This window comes from Pipistrellus kuhlii, unplaced genomic scaffold (genome assembly GCF_014108245.1).
Source record: "Pipistrellus kuhlii isolate mPipKuh1 unplaced genomic scaffold, mPipKuh1.p scaffold_m20_p_7, whole genome shotgun sequence".
Lineage (NCBI taxonomy): Eukaryota > Metazoa > Chordata > Mammalia > Chiroptera > Vespertilionidae > Pipistrellus > Pipistrellus kuhlii.
This window is the reverse complement of record NW_023425573.1, coordinates 39,865,341-39,887,620: the sequence shown is the minus strand read 5'-3', so window position 1 is coordinate 39,887,620 and position 22,280 is coordinate 39,865,341. Positions and strand designations below refer to the sequence as shown.

General features: G+C 43.0%; 1 protein-coding gene across 2 annotated transcripts in view; it reads left to right on the top strand.

The window, feature by feature from the left end:
* The window catches only part of GAD1 (glutamate decarboxylase 1), a 43,077-nt gene that overhangs the window by 14,956 nt on the left and 5,841 nt on the right, over positions 1-22,280 (top strand). For both annotated transcript variants that reach the window (XM_036421886.2, XM_045575467.1), the window contains 8 exons: positions 5,759-5,849; positions 13,152-13,264; positions 14,365-14,480; positions 14,565-14,644; positions 14,874-14,928; positions 16,346-16,462; positions 17,605-17,669; positions 21,270-21,348. In XM_036421886.2, the coding sequence (XP_036277779.1) occupies positions 5,759-5,849; positions 13,152-13,264; positions 14,365-14,480; positions 14,565-14,644; positions 14,874-14,928; positions 16,346-16,462; positions 17,605-17,669; positions 21,270-21,348 (716 nt within the window). The remainder of the gene's footprint in view (positions 1-5,758; positions 5,850-13,151; positions 13,265-14,364; positions 14,481-14,564; positions 14,645-14,873; positions 14,929-16,345; positions 16,463-17,604; positions 17,670-21,269; positions 21,349-22,280) is intronic.

Below are 22,280 nucleotides of genomic sequence, written 5' to 3'. Positions count from 1 at the left end.
ATGTTATTGACTATATTCCCTATGCTGTACTTTATATCCCCATGACTATTCTGTAATTATCAATATTTACTTCTCAATTCCCCCACCTTTTTCATCCAGCCCTCTCCCCTTACCCTCTGGCAATCATCAGTCCATTCTCTGTATGCATGAGTCTGTTTTTATTGTGTCTGTTCATTTACTTTGTTCTTTAGATTTCACATATAAGTGAAATCATATGGTATTTGTCTTTGTCTGACTTATTTCACTTAGCATAATATCCTCTAGGTCCATCCATGCTGTAGCAAATGATAAGATTTCATTTTTTTTATGGCCGAGTAATATTCTATTATATATACATACCACACTCCTTTATTCACTTGTCTATTGATGGGCACTTGGGTTGCTTCCATGCCTTGGCTATTGTAAATAATGCTGTAATGAACATAGGGGTGCATATAGTTTTTAGAATTTGTGTTTTAAGTTTCTTTGGGTATATACCCAGAAGTGGAATTGCTAGGTCATGGGGCAGTTCCATTTTTAATTTTTCAGGACCCTCCATATTGTTTTCCACAGTGGCTGCATCAGTCTGCACTCCCACCAGCAGTGCTCGAGGGTTGCCTTTTCTTCACATCCTCACCAACACTTGTTGTTTGTGGGTTTATTGATGATAGCCGTTCTGGCAGAGGTGACATGATACCTCACAGTGGTTTTACTTTGCATTTCTCTGCTGATTAGTGATGTTGAGCATCTTTTCCTATGTCTATTGGCCATCTGTATATCCTCTTGGAGACTTCTCTATTCAGGTACTCTGCCCAATGTTTAATTGGATTGTTTGGGGTTTTTGGTGTTGAATTGTATGAGTTCTGTATAAATTATAGATATGAACCCCTTATTGAATGTATCTCCTGTAGGTTGTCTTTTCATTTTGTTGATGGTTTTCCTTTGCTGTGCAAAAACTTTTTAGTTTGATGTAGTCCCATTTATTTCTTTTTCTTTTGTTTCCCTTGCCCAAGGAGATATGTCAGAAAAAATACTGCTAAGAGAACTGTCAGAGGTTTTTCTGCCTATGTTTTTTCCTAGAAGATTTATGGTTTCGAGTCTTATATTTAAGTTTTTAATCCATTTGAAGTTTGTCCTTGTATATGATATAAGAAGGTGGCCTAGTTTCACTTTTTGCATGTATCTGCCCAGTTTTCCCAACACCATATATTGAATAGGCTGCCTTTACCCCATTGTATGTTCTCGCCTCCTTTGTCATATATTATTGGACCGTATAGATGTGGGTTTATTTCTGGGCTCTGAAGCATGGACTCTTATTAGCTCAGTGTATGAATTCACTTAGATATCCACCCTGCAGCCATTCATCCCTGTTCTTCAGAGCTGCTTCTGGGATAGGTATTTGCATCTATAGAGTTTACTATCTTCCAGGCAGTGTGAAGCCTTCTGCTGAATCTCAGGGTACTGACCCTGGCAAAGTGTACTGTGGCTGCCATGTGAAAACAGCTTCTGGATGCTGCTCTCTAACATAGAGGTAGATATCAAAGTAACAGTGCAAATCCCACAGGTAGCTACACACAGTACAAGGTATTTTATTCTTTTAAAAAGGATATTAATGCTCTGCTAAAATAATGAATTGGAGTTCTGGGTTTTTTTTTTATTTATTTTAATTTATTTTTAGAGAGAGAGGAAGGGAGAGAGAGAAACATTGATGTGAGAGCAAAAACATGCATCGGCTGCCTCCTGCATGCCCCTCCAGGAATTGAACTGGCAACCCTTCAGTGTATGGGATAATGCTCAACCCACTGGGCCACATCAGACAGGGCATGAATTGGGTTTTAATAGTGAAGACATGCTGCTCTGGGTACACTCTGTGAAGGGTGATGATGGCATTTGGAGATTTCTCTACAAATGAATAAAAGACTTCTGAAAAAAGGACCAGTATATGTAGATTGTCCATGAAATGAGACAGATGCTAACCAGCCCTCAGTCACATTAAATATGTTGACTTCCTTACTTTTTATTTTTAACTTTTTATTATGGAAAATTTTAAACTTACACAAAAGTAGAATAGTATAATGAGCCCTGTATACCCAACACCCAGCGTCAACTATTATCAGCTCCTGCCAATTTTGTTAATCTGTCCCCCTGCCCATTGTCCTCTCTTCTCTATTATATGAAAGTACATCCCTGACATAATATTATTTTATCTATAACCTAGGGGCCCAGTGCACAAATGTGTGCACCTTGAAAGGAACTGTGGGCTGTGAGGCTGTGGTGGGCACAGAGGTGGGTCTCAGTGCATCCTCTGCACCTCTGCTCAGCCCCTCCTACCACGGCTCCCAGTCCCCCATCTGCGGGCAGCCCCGCTCCTGCCGCACCACTCCTATGTGCTGACATCACTGGGCCTGCTCACACCCACTGCTGCCCTGATCACCCCTCAGGAGCAGGGGGAGGTGAAAAAGCCCTCAGGGATGATTGGGGCTGGCAGCCACTGCTCACACCCACTTACTTCCCTCCCCTGCCAGCCTGATCACCCCCAACTGCCTTCCCCTGCCAGCTGATTGCCCCTAACCGTCTCTGCTTCTGCCCTGCCACCATGGATTTGTCTGGAAGGACATCCAAAAGGTCTCCCAGTCTAATTAGCATATTACCCTTTTATTAGTATAGAGGCCTGGTGCATGGGTAGGGGGTGTTGGTCTGCCCTGAAGGGGGTCCTGGATCAGAGTGGGGGTTCCCACTGGGGGGGGGGGGGGCATGGCCAGCCTGGGCGAGGGGCTGATGGCCGTTTCCAGGCTGGTCATGCCCCCATTGGGGTGAGGGTCCCTGCTAGGGGTGTGTGTCCGGCCTGGGCAAGGGGCTGAGGGCCATCTGGGGGTGATTTGTAGGCCCGCCAAGCCCCCAGCTTTGTCCAGAAGGATGTCCGGGAGGTCTCCCGGTCTAATTAGCATATTACTCTTTTATTACTATAGATGTTTTTCACCATCAGGGGCTCTTTAAACAAAAATAGTCACATATCATTATTATATCCAAAACCCCACAAAATTTATAGTTCCTTAATATCAAATATTCAGTCAGTGTTCAAGTTTTTAATGACTCATGAAAGTCAGAAATGTTTTGTTTTGTTATCATTCATTCGAGTCAGAACCCAAATAAGTGCCTCACATTGCAATTGTTTGATATGTCTCATACTCTAAGTAGGTTTTCCCTTCCAGCTCTTTTTCTTTCTTCAGTTTTATTTGTTCAAAAATAAAACTTGAACTTTAAGAAATTACTTTTTTCTCCCACTCTCTGATTCCAGGCCGTGTGTAGAGCTCATCACCATATCTGTCATCTGTTATTTTCTTTGACTATAGAGAGTTGAAATTGAAATTTAAACTGGGTCATTTTGTTACTTGATTTAAATTCTCATATAAGATTTTGGGGGCATATGGCTATAGCCATAGGAGAAAAGTAATGTTTTACTTACTTTTGTGTCCTTTGTATTTTAATAGAGAATGAGATACTGTTTCACTTTCATTTGAGGTCATTTCTGTCAGTCTGCTTATCTTTGACCATCTTTTGTCTCTGCCAGGCCATGAGGTTTTGAGACATTGTCAAATAGTGTGATTGAATTTATTTATGATTCAGTCCTATTTAAAATGAAAGGTTTGTTGTTAAAAGTTTTCAAATGGGTAGCACATGAGTATTTATTTATTCATTATTTTTTTAATCCTCACCCAAGGATATGTTTTTCATTGATGAGAGAGAGGGAGGAAGAGAGGAAGGGGTGGAGAGAGAGAGACAGAGAGAAACATTGAAGTGAGAGAGTAATCAATCTGTTGCTCTCACCCCACTATGTGCCCTTTCTGGGGATGGAACCCACAATCTGGGTATATGCCCTGACTGGGAATCAAACCCGAGACCCTTTGCTGCACTGGAGAACTCTCTAACCAACTGCACCAGGGCTATCACATGTATTTTTAAATGAATTTCAACAAAATTATGTTGCAGGGAATCTCATAGATTCTGTTGATACTGAGCAAAGCAGAGTGAAATGGGCTAGTTTAAACTATTTAGGGTAGTCCTGGCCCCATACTTACACTAAGCTTAATGTTTATGCTTTTTTTTGTTTTTTCCAAAGATCAGTATTATTTTCTGAGTACTGTTCAAATGCAGGAATTGGACTATTCTAATAAGAAGTAATAGTTTAATGTTCATATTAACCAATGTCACACCGATAAATTTAATAAATATATATTAACTAAAATAAGTAACAGTCCAGATGTTCTGAATGAGTCCCCATCATATGTGAGAAAGAACAGACATTCTCAGAGAGGGGGGCTTAGAGGAGGAATTACCAAACAACTCTAGCTTTCTGACAGTTATTTCAGAGGCAAAAGCAATTTCCACTGGAAACACAGCAGTCAGCATATCTTTCTAGCACCAGTTCCCTGTCATCACGTACCTCTAGATAATCTATCGCGTTGACTCCTTTGGGACAGCCAAGCCTAGCCTGCTGATGTGGGGTTGAGTTTTTGCGTGAATGCCAAGTTGCCCAAAACTTGGCAGCAATCCTGAAATTGCTGAGAACAGAGCCCGTGAAAGCATACTCTGGGTTGCAAAGAACTTTAAAGTTTTATAATAATAATAATTATTATTTTACTAACAACTCAATGAGTGAATGAGTCTGTGTCCACCCCTGTTTCACATAGGAGATGCCATGTCATCTCAGCAGTAAATTCAGTTTAACCTTCTCGTGACTATATATAGGCAAACACCAATGCTTGATGCCATATTTGACTGACACAGAGACCCGGAGAGTGATGGCACGCTCTAGGCATCAGCATCATAGTTTAAGCTAGCCCATTTCACTCTGTTTTGCTCAGTATCAACAGAATTTACGAGATCTCCTGCAGCATGGAGCCACGGACTCTCTCTGAGGCTGCAGCCTCTCCTGATTGGGGGATTAAATCCTTGAGATGTTACCTTAGAGTTTGAGCCCTGGCCAGTGTTCTTCAGTGTTAGTGTGTTGGCCCATGCACCAAAGGGTCATGAGTTTGATTCCTGGTAAAGGGCACATATCCCAGCCCAGTCGGGGTGTGTTCACCTCTTCCTCCCTCCTTCCTTCCTACCCACCTTTTTCACTCTCTCTAAAAATAAATGGAAAAAAAATATCCTTGGGTAAGAATTAACAAAACAAAAAAATTTAAAGGTTGAAACATTTATGAGGAAAATCAGGACCACTACATTTTGATTTGTAATTTAAAAAATAAATACAAGCCCTCTCCGGTTTGGCTTAGTGGATAGAGCATTGGCCTACAGACTGAAAGGCCCTGGGTTCGATTCCGGTCAAGGGCACATGCACGGGTTGCAGGCGCAATCCCCAGTGTGGCATATGCAGGAGGCAGCAGATCAATGATTCTCTCTCTTCATTGATGTTTCTATCTCTCTCTCCCTCTCCCTTCCTCTCTGAAATCAATAAAAAATACATTTAAAAAAATAAATACAATAAGAATTTCATCTGGAAATTAAGATATTAGAAAGATTATTAGTTTCATGATATTGGATTTTTTTTAATTTAAAAGCATTATGCTTTAGAAATGTACAAATTTGGGGGACATCATTCATGTTAAAAGTTGGTATAGGGTGAGTCAACCTTCTCCATATCCTTGGGCAGCCCTATTAGACCATTGGAATGGAGGCCCCATGGGGGAGACCTGGGAAAGCAGGCTGTGGATTTGAAGGTAGCTTGAAAACTCTGGGTTCGCTTTGATGCTTACCTGTTATTTAACCTCTCTAGGTCATCCTCGATTTTTCAATCAGCTCTCCACTGGACTGGACATCATTGGATTAGCTGGTGAATGGCTGACATCAACTGCCAATACCAATATGTAAGTCCTTCTTATTATTTTCATACAAACAACCATCATATATGATTATGGCTTCTTTAAAATTTCAAATCCAATGACTCTGTAAAAATCGATTACAGTTACCTTCGTCATCTTTTCTCTTTAAGTATTTTAGGTTTATCCCCTTTTAAATCTAGTATGTTTATACTGATTTAATAGTGGATAATAGATTAACTATTTTTTAATTGAATAATGCAATTTAATAAGAGCATAATTATGAGAAAGAATATCTCTAGTTTTCAAAAGTAACTGCGAATTTAATGTTAAAAAAAAAAAAAACTCCATATATTTTAATGATGTACCTAAAGAGGTCATGTTTTAGAGTATGATCTTGGTCCATTTTCTCATCCAAGCATATTGATCCTTATATTGCCATTGTATTTCCTTTATAGTTAAAGCTGTCATAAATTCACAAACTAATTTGATCCACCTATTGTTAACTAAAAGTTCCAAAACAAAATTCAGTTGGTAGTGATACATTCCTTTCAAAATCATTGTTTTTCTGAATTTGCTTTTTCCCCTTACTTGTTTGAATAGGCAAACTCTTTGTTTGTTTCTAAGTTCTTGTACATTTATATGAAACTAACTCTAAGGTCCTGGGTGGGGAGGAGGGTGCATGTGCTTCCTGGGTTGACTTCGGGTAATCACCTCACAGTTTCCTCTACATAACCATTGCCTTGTAAGAGACAAGGACAGGTGATCATTGATGTAATATCAGCATAGCCTCCTGAGAACTGTCTTTCCTCTCAACACTATGATTATGCTTTACCACCATCTATACATCCAGACAATGGCACCACATTTTGTTATAGAATCCAGGATAAATAATGAAACAAAATTTTTACAATAAGCCTATATAATAAAAGGCTAATATGCAAATTGACCAAACAGCAGAATGACCGTTGCTATGACGTGCACTGACCACTGGGGGCAGACACTCAATGCAGGAGCTGCCCCTGGTGGTCAGTGGGCTCCTACAGGGGGAGCACCGCTCAGCCACAAGCTGGGCTCACAGCTGGCAAGCACAGTGGCGGTGGCAGGAGCATCTCTCACCTCTGCGGCAGTGCTAAGAATGTCTGACTGCCAGCTGGGCCTAAGCTGGCAGTCAGACATCCCCTGAGGGCTTCCAGGGGACTGTGAGAGGGTGTAGGCTGGGCTGAGGGGACTGGGGGGGGGGGGGGTTTCCCCTCAAATTTTGTGCACCAGGCCTCTAGTTTTAAAACAACTACATAAGAATTATATGGGTTTTAGTAACTATGGAACTATTTAGGAAATAATCACCTACTTTGTAAGTTCATGGTAAAGTAGATTTGAAAAATAAATTTAGGTAAAAGGGTGGTATTATTTAAGATGAGAAATTCCATCAGACATCAAGATAGAATGTAAGTTGTTAAAGTTCAAGGCACTCTATTTTTCTCCCAGCCGTGGAACCTGAAAGGACACTTTAAAATTACTGAGTCGTGTGCGTTTCAAAGCTGTTTAATGCTGTTACTCAGAATACTTAACTACATTCAGAAAAGTTTCTATTAATTAAAGATTCTTGCTTTGTTGGCTAACTTAAAACAACAACTACAAATTTTTTAAAGCAACTGTGACAAGTAAAGCCTTTCATGCTAAAAGGCTTAAAGGATTAAATTGATTGAAATAGAAAATGGTTTTTACGCTCCCTGCTCGCAAGTCATGGTTAACGTCATGGAGTGTCCATGTTGGATCGCTGAGGCTGCAAAGGGCAGAGAGGAATTCGGGTCAAAGAAGCAACTGCTGGTGTCTTGCCTTTGCACATTTTTACCATATTGTGATTTGTGAGGTAAAAATGTATCAGCAAGCACAGATATCGTGATATACTCATTATAACTTGAAAAGATTCTAATGCTTAATTAGAGCATTTCACACTAATGGACAATTTTAATTAGAAAGTATAGCTTTAAAAAAAAAAAAACTTTGGTGTTGCTTAGTGGTTTAGTGTCAACCTATAAACCAGAAGGTCACAGTTTGATTCTGTTCACATTGCTGGATTGCTGTCTCAATCCTCAGTGGGGGGCATGCAGGAGGCAGCCGATCAAGGATTCTCTCTCATCATTGATGTTTCTATCTCTCTCTCCCTCTCCTTTTTTCTCTGAAATCAATTTTAAAAAGTATTAAAAAAAAACTTTTTGGAAAATAAGAAAAATAGAATAAGAGTTACATATCTATTAAGGTCTAAATAATCTTATTAATGTAGGCCCTGTATTCACCCAGCTTCTTTACGTGTATATTCTGTACTCAGCTGCAATTTCCTAATATATACAGCCCAATCTCCAGGTAAATAAAAGGAACTCACCTCTTCGAGCTATTTATTGGCCAGATGGTCTCCTGAAAGGCTTTTCTTCAACCAGGCAGTTCTCACAAACTCTCCTTGTCTGTGTGGCTTCGTAAAAACCAAAGCCCCTTAGTCTCCCCTTACCTCAGCTCAGCCATGAAATACTAAAATATGTCCCAGCAATCTGAGGTCAAGGCCAGTCCGACTACATGGCACATAGTAATTGCAGCTGTCCTGAACAAAGGATATTCATAAAATATGATCCGGTTCCAGCAGATCGATAGAGAAGGTTATTTAAAAGAGTGAAATAGCTCCTGTCAGTTGGAGACAAGGCTTTGTCTGAAGAAGGCATAACTATTATCTAGAAATTATTCTAAGCCAGTTCCCCTGGAAGATTCTGCAATGTAGCAGCACTGTCGGGAGCTTGTGCAGAAATGTGCTCCCAGGAACAGTGTTCAAATCAGTCCGAGAAAGAAGAGCAAAAGGCTCTTTTTTGGCAGAGTAGGAAATTAATGATACACTCATTTTTTTTATTTTTTATTTTACTATGCTATCATTAAGTGTGGGTAGCACTGGTAACAGGAAATAGTAACTGTATTCCTCAGCAGAGTCTTTTAAAAAGAAATGTCCAGCCGAAACCAGTTTGGCTCAGTGGACAGAGCGTTGGCCTGCGGACTGAAAGGTCCCAGGTTCGATTCTGGTCAGAGGCATGTACCTTGGTTGCGGGCACGTCCCCAGTAGGGGGTGTGCAAGAGGCAGCTGATCGATGATTCTCTCTTATCGAAGTTTCTAACTCTCTATCCCTCTCTCTTCCTCTCTGTAAAAAAATCAATAAAATATATTTAAGGAAAAAAAAAGCCCAATATCCAAATGCAGGAGACAAAGTGTTAGGTATCAGGGCTGCTGGAACAAAAAGAACATTTGTGTTCATGCATTTCTACTTGCCTGTGCATACATCTTGGAGTTGTATTCTTCCAAGCAAGGACCCCGTGAAGAGCCTAAGAACACTTCTCAAATGTACACATACAACTTCCTCCCTTCCAAAACAGGGCCACCAGCCACAGCAGTGCAGGTGGAGCTGTGCCCAAGTGTGAACAGCAGCCTGCCCACAAGGAACTGAGCACAGTACACGCTCTTTATGGGGAGATCTATCCCCGGCCTTGGTTATGAGTTAGGATTTCAGCTCTCTAGTGCTTTGTTTTCATGGCAGTCATACAGGAGAAGTTTTCCAGGGGAGTTATCAGTCCCTTTAACTCTGGGCAGAGTGTTGGAGCCCGCAGGAAGCAGTTCTCGCTGGTCCTACAAAAGCAGATGTGATACAAAGGACTTGGAATTCTGGCACTGAAACTAACTGTGAGAGCTTAAAACAAATCACTGAATTTCTCTGAACCTCATTTTCTTCTTCGGGATAGTGGGGACTAATAACATCCATCCTACAGGGTGGCTCTGAAGACTGAAAAGGGCACCGGCCTTAAGTGCCCAGCGCACCGAAGGTGCAGGGCCCAGGCACACACAGGAAAGGAAGTCCACCCGACAGCCAGCCGCTGTTGTCATTCAAGACCACCCTTCCTTCAGCCTTTTGGCTCTTTTGTTTCTGTCTCTCATCCTCGTGGACACCAGAGGGCTCACTAAGCCCCTCCCAGATGTGTTAGCTTTTAAGGTGAAGGTAGGCCACCTGCCACATCTGTAAGGAGGGGAGATGTGAGAGGAGTGTCAAGGTGGTTAGTGTAGAAAGTAATTTCTTTCTCTCACTAAACAAGTGTCCAATTTGGCAGTCACCAGGGATCCAGATTCCTTGTGCCCTTTTCACCTCTATGTGTAGCACGTGGCTCATGCCCTCAGAGTCAGTCACACGATGGCGCAGGCTGGCTGCTGGAGCTCTAGTATGACATCCCTGCTTCAGACCTCAGGGAGGATTTTTTTTTTGGGGGGGGGGGGGGGGGAGGGAGGGAGGAAGGGTCAAAGGGGAACACATTCTTTCCTTCCAAGAAACTTCAGAAGTGCCACATATTTCCCACAGCTTCTCTTTAGGCAGAAACCAGCAGATTCTGCCACAGAGAAATGTGGCTTAAACAATTTGCCTGGGTTCTGGGTGAATCCCTCTGGAAAGGTGAGTTGAGCTACACACACACACACACACACACACACACACAGACATACACATACACATACTCAAGGGCTGACTGACTACTCAGAATATAGAAAGGCCTAGAAGTCTTCATTGTCACTCCATGACTGTTTTACATCCTTACTTCCAATCTCATGTTCTTATGCTTCAACTCAGAGCTTTTTGCAGGTTTAGTTTCTTGTTCTCTGATTCTGAAATATGATCTTATACTCTAACTCTAGCATCTAACCAGCTTCTTCTGAGTCCATATTTGACCTCTGATCTCTTGACTTTCTCTTCTTTCATCTGTCATTTGGGAAGGAATACCTAACCTGGAGTCCAGTTTGCAAGAGGGGTATCTCTTACAATTGTTTATCAAATGATGTGTTTCCTCATTTTCTTCCTGCGAAGAGGGGCTCTAGCTTTCCGAGGAGTCCTAAAGGGGTCTATGGCCCCAATTAAGTTAAGAATCACTGCTGTAGGGTGAACTTCAAGGTGTTGGCTGCAGGCAGACTACCAGTTATAAAGATGGTCCAGGTGGGAAGGCAGGGTCACAGAAATGTCAGAAACAGGGAGCACCATGTCAGCCCATTTGACAGGCCTGGCTGAGGATCAACAGCCATGGGCCAACCTCTCTACTTCCAAGAGAGGACATCAGGACTAATAATCAAGATAAGCATGATAGTAGCTATGAAATAACTGGTCCTTAAGATCCAGGCAGGAACTGTCAAACGTGATGCAGCTAAGGCCAAGAGTCTATGCTGGATTCGTCCTCGTAAGCTTCTTCCTCATAGTTGGGAGTGGTGTCTCATAGCATCTTTGCCTCCTCAGTACGGAAGATGCTACCTGGCAAAGAATAGTCATTCAGTAAGCATTTGTTGAACAGAACTGAAAGAAAGGTTTATGAACTGAGAACCTGGCACAAAGAACCTGAAAAGCATAAGATCAGACAGTCTCATGGTTAAACTCTTTAGACTCTTTCTTCCAGTCCTGAGAGTACTGGACTTGAGTAGGAAGTCAAATTCTAAGACTAAACCTGGGGCCTAACTTGATTCAAATCATGAAGTGGACCAAATCCTGGCCTTCAACCCATCCCTTTTCCCTTTCCCATGTGGTTCCTGCCTGACCATCTAACACTGACTTGACTCCAACTCAGCTTCCATCCAATCCTAGATAAGGTTCTGATACTATTGTATATGATTCCATGTTCCTTGCCTATTGTGACATTCCAGCACACACAATGTCACCAGTACCTACTAGTATTCACCATGCAAACACGTTTGCTGTTCCAACATTTCCAAAAGTCAATGGCACTACTAGCATATTTGTTCAAGAATGGTTAGAAACGCATCATGAGTTTGACTCTTGGTACACTCGGCAGCACAGGCTAAACCGAGAATCCTTCTCTTCTTCTTCCTTTATCAGGCCATCAGACATGAGGGAGTGTTGGTTGCTACGGTGATGGGGCTCAGAGAGAACCAAAGCATCCAGAGGTGATGGTAACTGAACACATGATTTCCAAGGGTCTTCCTCCTATGTTTCAAGTTCCTACTAAGGAAAATAGACATATTCTCTTTATTTCTGAAACAAAATTCTTCTACCAACAGAGACAGCCTGAGGATCCTCCAGGATCTTTTTGTCCTCTTTTACAGCTGTGTGATTAATGTGATGGCTTTTTTCCCCCCATGGTTAAAACTTAGTAGCTTCACCTGTATCTCATATACAACCATTGTTATCTCATCCTTGCAAATAGCTTTTCTAAATCATTAAGCCAGCAAGAATTTCATTAGTTCTCAGCATTGACATGCAGCTCAAACACCCTGCCCAGTGATTAAGTCTCCCCATATCACTCAGCTGAGTCAATCTAGGCATCTCTCTTCAGTGAGCCTGGTCACAGAATCCAGTGCTTGAGAGGGTAAAGCAAAAAGAAGGAAGAGAGCCTTAGAGCCAATAAATGTCTTTTTGTTTTCTGGCTCAGTTTTCTGTGGCTTCCCCTTCTCTGATGTCTCCTAAGTCCTACACTTGGCACCATGGTCTAGTGACTTGTCTGCCAGACTGTGGCCTGTTTTGAATTGCTTTGAGAAGAGCATGGCCTGCTGCTTTTAAATCAGTTTGTTAGAAGACAAAGCTAACCTACCAGGATGTCTAATGCCCACAGTTATCTGTTTATGCCAATTGACCATCTTCTTGTTATTTGTAATTGGCAATTAGAAAATCATTGCTTATAATTATTCTTGACCGATATCAACTTCAGAGAACTATGGCAACATAGCTGTCCTTGGGGATTCTCAGTAGACAAACCATGTAGATAATTAAATTGAGATCTTTAAAACCTGGGTCAATATTTCCAATTATCTTCACAGTTAGCTTCCAGATGTTTATAATGTGTTTTAGAAGATAGAGTTTGGCTCTGGGTTTTATAGATTCTATTGTACAAGTGAGAAATTGGCAGCCAAGGTGTGTGTTTTCTTAATGTTGCAAATCAATTTTATATGAATGTTAGGAAACATTTTTTCCCCCATTAACATTTGCATCATGCTACAATCTCAGAGGTGAAAGAGACCCAGAAAAGTAATTTTTTCTTTCATTAGTTTTCTCTGGGTGAAGCACACTTAACACATTCTATTTAGGTGAGAATATATTTTGTTGGTGAAAAATCATAGAGCAGGCACTTTAACCACCTATTTTGGTAACACAGGCTGGTTTCTGACATTTATGATTGTTGACTTAATGCATTTCCAAGAAATAAATTGTTTTAGTGGTTTTGAACCGCTTTTTTTTTCTTAGATCCCAAGTACAAATATTCAACCAGTCATCTGTGTTCTCCAAATAAGTAGTTGACTTCTTTATTTTCATTCATTTTTTACCACTTTTCCAGGTTTACTTATGAAATTGCTCCAGTGTTTGTCCTCATGGAGCAAATAACGCTTAAGAAGATGAGAGAGATAGTTGGATGGTCAAATAAAGATGGTGATGGGATATTTTCTCCTGGTAAGTTTCTGTTCTGTTTCCCTGACTCCCCTACAGGTTTGTAGTATGGATCCTTAGACCCTTTTGAGAGTAGTGACCACAGAGTGAGTTCATAGAAGAATAATGACTTTTAAAGACTTTTTTTTGATATCTTTGTCAGGGTGAAGGCTAGCAACAATGCTACCTTCTGTGTGTACTAACCAACAAAGGCTGTGCCTAAACCTGTCCAAACTGAGAAAGACTGTGTCTAAATTATGCTAAATAATTCCAGTTTGTCAACAATGGTTTGATTAAGCTGAGGACAAGTGAATCAAGGTTGTCAATTGACTAATCAATTTCTGCCAAAATAGTGTATCTACTTTGATCTCTAGTTCAAATGATACAATAAGAATTTTTAAAACAAGGACAGGAAGGAAGGTAGGAAGGAGTTTGGAATGGTGTCAGAGATAGTATGATTGTATTCAAGTGGAAATAAACAAGAATTACACTTGTCCAGACAATTCAAGCCAGCCACCAATTTGCCTGTTTAATTGTCAGGTAATTGATGCAAAAGTAATTAGTAAATGCTGGTCAGATGTACCTAGCTACCTGACTTCTCCTTGTGTCTTTTTTAAGTAAACATAAGTTTGGTTTTATTGTAATCAACTTTGAGCTCTCCCAAATGACTTGGTTGGGCTGTTCTTGGAAGGGTATCCAGGCAATATCACCATTTCCTTCAGTAAGCTCCATGATTCTCTCTTTCTCTGCCTTTCTGACTCAGAGAACAAATTAATCTTCGTTCAGCAAATAGATTGAGCAGAGAGGGGAAGCAGGGAAGTTGTCACTCACCTCTCTCTTTACAGCTCTTAATTTCTGTCTAGGCTTCAGGTGGGGCAGGCACTGGAGTACGTAATGCACCTCCAACCAAATTGCCTAGATGGCTTTGGTAAGGAGTGTGATCACCATATTCCCTGGGCAAAGGGTCCAGAGGGAAGCCCTGGCAATAGGGAAGCCATCAAATCCTGTCAGAATATTGTCCTTCCCCCTTTCTGACCTCCCTTGTCTCTTGAGACACTAGCTTAGCCTTTGCTGTTAGTAACGAAGGAGCTGCTACACCACCCAATATGTCTGCTTGCCGATAGGGGGCGCCATATCCAACATGTACAGCATCATGGCAGCGCGATACAAGTTCTTCCCAGAAGTTAAGACAAAGGGCATGGCAGCCGTGCCCAACCTGGTCCTCTTCACCTCAGAACATGTGAGTCGGGTGCTCTTGCTCGTGGACTGTGGTGTTTTCCACGGGACTGTCGAACATCTAACCTCGAGCCTCTGTCTGTTGCAGAGTCACTACTCCATAAAAAAGGCTGGGGCTGCACTTGGCTTTGGAACCGACAATGTGATTTTGATAAAGTGCAATGAAAGGTAGGCAGGGGATGGTGACTATTAGGCTCTTGATGTATGCAATGTGTTCATCTGTTAAATTTGTTTTATTGTGCTTAAGGACTGACTCAGTACAGTGTGCCAAGCTGCTAATGGTCTGTTGAAAAGATCCGATTAAATTACTTTTTGCTGCGGCTGAAGTTGTTTTTTTTTTCACGTGCAGTCTCATTGATTTTTCATTTTCACTTCTCTCCTTTTATAATAATTACAGGGGGAAGATAATTCCAGCTGATTTAGAGGCAAAAATTATCGAAGCCAAGCAAAAGGTATATATACTCTATGGTACATCTGAACTCTGGTGAATACAATTTTTTAAAAATACATTCTCTCTGCTGTAGACAGTAAAAATCTTTGATGGTATAAGGAATTATTTTATTGTGTTTCTAACATTCTATTCTTAGATATTTATTTCCAACTTGTGAGATGATCTGGCTTTAAAGCTGTGTTTATACCATATTGGGGGTTTTTTTTGAAAAATTAAAATTGCGGACATTAAACCTCTTGTCTTATCTTAATTGTGCCACATGATTAGTTTTACGTACTTCAATAAATCCACTACTCAGGCACCACGAAGATACAGCCTATTGTGGTTTTCACTTACTTCTTCTTAGGTATAATCTTATTTTAACAAATATCATTTTAGTTTGGGATTTTGTTTAACCAAGTACTTCCATGCCCTGCCAGGTAGACCATGATACTTTGTTGAATCTGCCTCAGTCAAATCTATTAAACAAAAAAAAATCTCATAGCACAGATGTATCCACAAGGCAGTGCCAGATAGTTGTCAAGCCATTTACTAACTCATTATTTTGGTTACATTCTGTGCCTCCCTCTCTAATTGTAGTTGTTTGCTGGGGTTTTCGTAGGGGAGTGAATGGAAATGTCACTAGAACTGAGCAAAGAGTAGAGGTAGACCTGAGCTTCAATAAAACGTAGGACTCACAGGGGACCCTTCTCCCTCGCCCCATGTGGGAGTCAGTTCTGTGGGACTCTTCCCCCTCCCTACCTGGAAGTCTGTTCTTCAACAAGTCTCCACCTTTGCTAAAAAAAAAAAAAAAAAAAAAAAAAAAAAAAAATGTAGGACTCACAGATTTTCCCCAGTCTTGTCTGACGCCACTTCCTTTTTATTTCTTGTTCACATCAACACATTTTACCATGTCCACTATCAGTGAAACAGTGTATGGACTGGTTTTAAATAGCCACGCAATGCTTCGGTGCTATTATTACATCCGTACACTTAGAATAACACCACTTCTGAACTGTCCAGTGTCCAGATGCTATTCAGAACGACCTGCCTAACACTTTAAACTTGTTATTTCTCTTCCCTGCTTTATTGTTCACCACAGACCTTGTTGCTATCAGACTGTGTATTTTGCTTATTTGGTTTTGTCTGCTCTCTGTCACTGTCCACAAGAACATAAACTCCACGAGGACAAAAATCTTCATCTCCTTTGCTCACTGCGGTGTTTCCTGCTTCTATAACAGGGCTTGGCACAAAAACGTCGCTCAGAAACTATTTGTTGAATAAATGAATGAATGAGTAAATGCACCAATGAAGAACTGCCAGATAGAGTGTCTGATACCACAGCTGATGTGTGAATAAATGTTGCTGCGATTCATCTACCTCCTGCGGAAAGGAGAGAGGTTATAGAGACTAACCAGCCTGTCCCTCTTGCCTTATAGGGATATGTTCCTCTTTATGTCAATGCAACTGCTGGTACGACTGTTTACGGAGCCTTCGATCCGATACAGGAGATTGCAGATCTATGTGAGAAGTATAACCTTTGGCTGCATGTCGATGTAAGTGCTGTCACTCACAGCGTGGCCCAGCCCACGAGGTGGACGCGGTTCTGCTTTGTGATTTGCCTCGGGCTTCTCCCACTGCCCAGCGGGCTCTCTCTCCACACCACATTAGCTCCCCTGCTCTCTGGCTCGGAGCTGGCATTCACCGCCGGACACACCACAGGCCTGTGCATCCTCTGGGGCTCCTCCACTCCCTTATGGCCAGTTGCTATCTCCTGGGATTCATTTTAGGATGTCGTCTCTATCACCTTCCCAAATAGCTTTTGTCTGGACACATAGCTGCAGAGGGAAATATAACTGATTTCAGAGAGGGGGAAAAAACACATAAGATACAATGAAGAAAGTGGACGCTCAGCTAGCTGCATTCAGTCAGCCATCTATGACACACTTTTCTAAAAAAAAAAAAAAAAAAAAAAATTTTAAATGCATATCTGGTACTTGTAGGAAAAAAATAAGGCAGTACAGGGAAGGTGTTATCAGCTAAGAGATGTAGTCCCAAACTTCCCCAGGAACACAAAAGGTACATTTCCCCATACATACTGTGTGTCTTTTTTTTCTTTTTCCTCCCTCTGTTCTCTTATGGATATAACTTCTCACAACCGGACAGTTGGATAATCTGCGGTACTATTGAACAAATGACTGACAAAGGCTGTGTCCCTATTCAATAAATTTACGCGCCAGGGTACCCACAAAATGTCTTGATGTTGCAGAAGCTGTGGCGGGACGTCCCAGCCTGGCTGGGCCCCTGCTCTCTGAGTTTACAGAAGGCCTTAGACTCCCACCATGGGGAGAAGCTGATGGCAGGCGCCAGTCTGTCCCTCGCAGAGCCACCCTGGGGCTCAGAGTGTCTCTGCCCTCCCAGTGTGCTCTAGGCCTTTGGGTCCTGGCACCACAGACCAGGTTACCCGTGTCCCTCACAGCTCCTCTGACTTTCACCTGGAGGAACGTTTGAAGACCTGACAAGTGCTGAATTACAACTGCCACTGATGAAACTGAATCAGTGTGGGTTCCTGTTGTCAGAGAAGCTTATGTGTTTCACCAGTTACTTTCTCCTGTTTTTTGTAGAGGTGTGGAGAGTGGCTGGTTAGGATTCTTAAATGTCACGACTCCCCCTCCCTCTCCTTTCTCTGTCCTCACAGGCTGCCTGGGGCGGTGGGCTGCTCATGTCCAGGAAGCACCGTCATAAGCTCAGTGGCATAGAAAGGTAAGGGCCGGAGTTTGGGCCTCCTCCCGTTCGGGCCATCAGACATGCTATGCCGCTGAGTCTGCTGATGTAACCCAACATCTTGCTTCGATCTGACTAAGCTCAGTTTTGCTCAGTAGAGATTTATTGAGCAATTACGGTGTGCCAGGCACTGGGAGATGGGTTATGATTGATTGCTCAGTCAAATGAGTCCTCGCCTCAATGAGTTTATAATTTAGAGAGAGAGAGACAGTAAACAGTCACAACCCAATGTGATAAGCACAACAGTGAATGTGATTGGTAGGTGCTCAGGTAGGAGAGACAAGAAACCAAGCAGTGGGGAGATTTGGAGGCGAAATGAGAGGTGACAACGGCACATTTCACTTTTCTCTCTCATGAAGCCTACTGCTGCGAGAAGGGTAGGACTCTTGGCTCATCCAACGTACCCTGTTTCCCTGAAAATAAGACAGTGTCTTATATTAATTTTTGCTCCCAAAGATGCGCTAGATCTTATTTTCGGAGGATGTCTTATTTTCAGGGAAACACAGGCATTTATTTTCTTGTTCACCATTCACGTTTGGTGGGTGTGCTCAGCTGAATGTGATTTTGACCTGCTTCCAATGGATTTGATCCCATTGATTCAGCAAATACTTACTGAGCACTTATCATGAGCCAGGAAGACATGGATGCGAATATTTGCTTGCCTGTCTCTAGTCTAGCCATGCATGGCACTTTTCTAAAACATGTGTATCTGCTACATGTAAGAAAACATGGCGCTATCCGGAAGGTGTTATCAACTGAGATATTTACCCTCCCGAAGCTTACGTTCCAGTGGGCTGGATGCTCATAAACAAAGAGATACTTCGTCTGTCTCAGAGGGGAAAAAATAAAAGTTAAACAACAGGGAGGGACAAGGCATGCTGTTTGAGGCAGTGCAGTCAGAGGCCTTTCTGAGGAGGTGACATTTCAGCAGATAAAGGGAGACAGGAAGCAAGGGTACAGAGAAGAGAGGTGAGAAGGGCAGATGCCAAGGCCTGAGGCAGGAATGTTCTTGGCAAGATGGAGGGCCGTCAGAGAGGCTAGTGTGGCTGGAGCAACGGGCCAGGGGAGAGCAGACCCGGCTAGTGCGTGGCCTGGGAGCGGCATCGGGAACACACGGTGGCTGCTCTCACAGAGGTTTTGTTACTTGTGCTGAGCCTCTTCCCTTCTGGGCCAGTTCTGAGGGGCCAGGGCCAGAGTGAGTGGGTCTGACTCTTTGCGGCATAGCTACTTGCCTCTGTAACTTGGAGGATAATATATTCAACACAGAAGAACCAGTCCAACTGCACGTCAGGTTTATCCGGCAATTTTCATTTTCCTTCCTTACGGGTAGGAACATTCTGCATTAGCCTTTTTCTTATCTAACATTTTAAAGCATGTGTGTCTTCTGAAGGAAATTGAATCCATACCATATCTTGTTAGTTTCCATTTGTGGCAGCAAAGAGTCATTTCCTTCAGACCTTTTTTTAGGACACTCAAAACCACTTAATTTGAGGCATTTTATGAGGTCTAAATATAATTTTTAATGACTCAGGGATTGAGAGCTATGAGGAAATGGATTAAATCGACCACCTTTAAAACATGGCTCGACTCGCGATGCATTTCAATGAGATAAGCACTTCGTCGGCTTCCCTTAGAACTTCTCCTAGGTCTCTTTGTCCAAGGTTTTCTTTCTTATCCATGTAGAGTAGGGGTGTCGAACTCAATCAGAGAAGGGGCCAAAATCTAAAATCCAGCCTAAATCGCGGGCCGAATGGTTTACTGAACAGTCATAAACTGTCATTGTGATGGAAACGCAGCGGAGTGCAGTGATGACAGCGCGGTGCGAGCCACATTGCAAGGCCTGGCGGGACGGATTTGGCCCGCGGGCCTTGTGTTTGACACATGTGATGTAGAGCAACAGGACCTCAGGCCTTCCTCTCTTACCTCTGAAACACAGCACACTCGCTGTTGTCACATGTGTAAGCTGTTTTCCCTCTAAGGGACATACGCAAGACGAAGAGGTTAAAAATTCACAGCAGCCGAGACCGGTTTGGCTCAGTGGATAGAGCGTCAGCCTGCGGACTGAAAGGTCCTGGGTTCGATTCCGGTCAAGGGCATGTACCTTGGTTGCAGGCACATCCCCAGTGGGGGATGTGCAGGAGGCAGCTGGTCGATGTTTCTCTCTCATCGATGTTTCTAACTCTATCCCTCTCAATTCCTCTCTGTGGAAAATCAATAAAATATATATATTTTTAAAAAATTCACAGCAAATGCTCGCTCTAGGGAGAGAGAGTTCGAGTACTTCGGAGCCGAGCGCTCCGTCTGGGGAGAACATCCTTCCCATGTGAAAGCACAGAGCCCAGAGGTGGGCCAGGCCACTGGGACGGAGTCTGTAAGCCACCGAAGTGAGTTACCCAAGTTGCAGTCGTCATACAATAAACATATTCCTAGCTGGTGTGCTGCTCACTAACAGACTGAGGCGGTTGCCAGGAGACCGTGCTTGTGAAGCTATCATTGCGGCCTGTACTAGCAATGTCGTGTTCATTTAGCACTTAAACAAAGCTGCTCCATAGTCAGAGTCTAGAGCTGCCTAATTGATCCTTGCTTTTAAGTGTCACTCGACTCCCTACCTCATAAGTAGGTAGGTCAGCATGGCCAGCCCACTTTATAAAGAAGAACCGAAGGTAGGAGCAGCCGAGCCTGAGGCTGGGAGGGAGGCAGGCTGCAGAAGGGTTAGGAGCACTGGCTGTGCAATTCAACTTCCGGGACTTGAATCTTGGCTCCAACACTTCCAAGCTCTGTGCCTTTGGGTGGTGCATTGAACCCATTTGTGCTTTAGTTTCTCCATCTAAAATAGACAGTAAGTCCTACATCATAGGGTTGTTGTGAGAATTAAGTATTCCAGGCACAGTTATTAGCAATATGTATTTATTAACTCATTTTCTTCTTGATTCAACTCTGTGACAAATTCCCCCCCCCCCCCCCCCATTTTACAGATGAGGAAACTGAAGCACACAGGAGTTATGTAACTTTTCCAAACTAGTGAATGTCAGAGCCAGGATTCCGATTCGGACAGTTTGGCTCCGAAGTCCGGAGTTTTGAACCGTGACACCACACTGGCATAATGCCTGCAAAATTCCCACAGCAATAGGACACACAGCAAGTTCTTCAGGGACGTTAGCCATTGTGAGCAGTAGTTGTTTAGAAGAGGGAATCTGCCACTCCGTACCCTGAGACTGCCTGCAGAACAATTGTTCACCTCCAGGCATCGAAAACATGGGCTGCCGAGGCTGGTGTTTTCCTTAAGAGGACGGTCTCTTTTTATTTTATTTTATTTTTTTATTATTTTGTACAGAGAGGAAGGGAGAGAGAGATAGAGCTAGAAATGTCGATGGGAGAGAGTCATCGATCAGCTGCCTCTTGCACACCCTCTACTGGGTATATGCCCGCAACCAAGGCACATGCCCTTAACCGGAATCGAACCCAGGTCCCTTCAGTCCCCAAGCTGACGCTCTATCCATTGAGCCAAACTGGTTTCGGCAAGAGAACGGTCTCTTGCTGGTTCCGGCACCTTCTCAGAGTGTCACATGCTTCTTGCAGGGCCAGCTCGGTGACCTGGAACCCTCACAAGATGATGGGCGTGCTGCTGCAGTGCTCCGCCATCCTCGTCAAGGAGAAGGTCTGTACTCCCTCCAGAGACGAGCTGATGGCCTGCACACCCTTTGTTGAGGTTCAGAATGCACAAGAAGAGAAAAGCATGGGGTCTTGATACAGTACTCAATGACACACTCACAACATGGCTGCCCCATTAGGACCGCCATTGCTGTTCCTCCCTGCCTTCACCTGTTAGTCTTCAGCTAACCTCGTGCCTCCTCCAGGCTCTTGCCTTCCGCTGTCTGTCCTTGTTCGGGGCTCAGGGCCCTGTCAGTGACAGAAACTCTAAGGGCATTATTTCATTTCACATTCCTTCATGTCGATACAAACGAAGTGAGAGCAATTGGAACCTGAGTAAGGGCAACCAAGTGGTCCCTGGAACATTCTTGAGATTCTTAGCATGAATTTGTGGCCCCAAAAGAGCTGAGATAATGATGACCTTGACATATTGCAAATGTCAACTCAGAGGACCGAGGACTGTTGACCAAAAGCCTCTGTAAATGAGTCGGTAGCATGTTCCCTCCCCAAAACATCTAATAACAGCACCCTGCCCTCGAAGGAAAACTCTTGCACGCTGAGGCAACCCAGAGAATCTGTCGCCAGCCTGTAGGAGCCAGAGCCTGCACGGGCACTTTACCCCAGCCCTCATCAGAGGGCCCCTAACCGCACAGCAGATCCTGGAAAAGATTGGAAGACTTTCTAGGGGATGCTTTTGGGGGGAGGAAAGTTCTTCCCAACATGACACTGTCCCACCCACTGCAGGAAGTTTCTTCCCCTGCCCACTGATGCAATAGCACGCCCCAGACTTTGGAACAACCCCAAACACCCACACATTCTTCCAGATGTCCCTAAGAGGGACAGTGGGTCCTTGTGTTGGCATCTGAGACAAAAGATTATTTTCTAATGAGAGTGACAGGGGGAAAGGGACAAAGGTTTTTGCAAGAGTGGTTTTAGAGA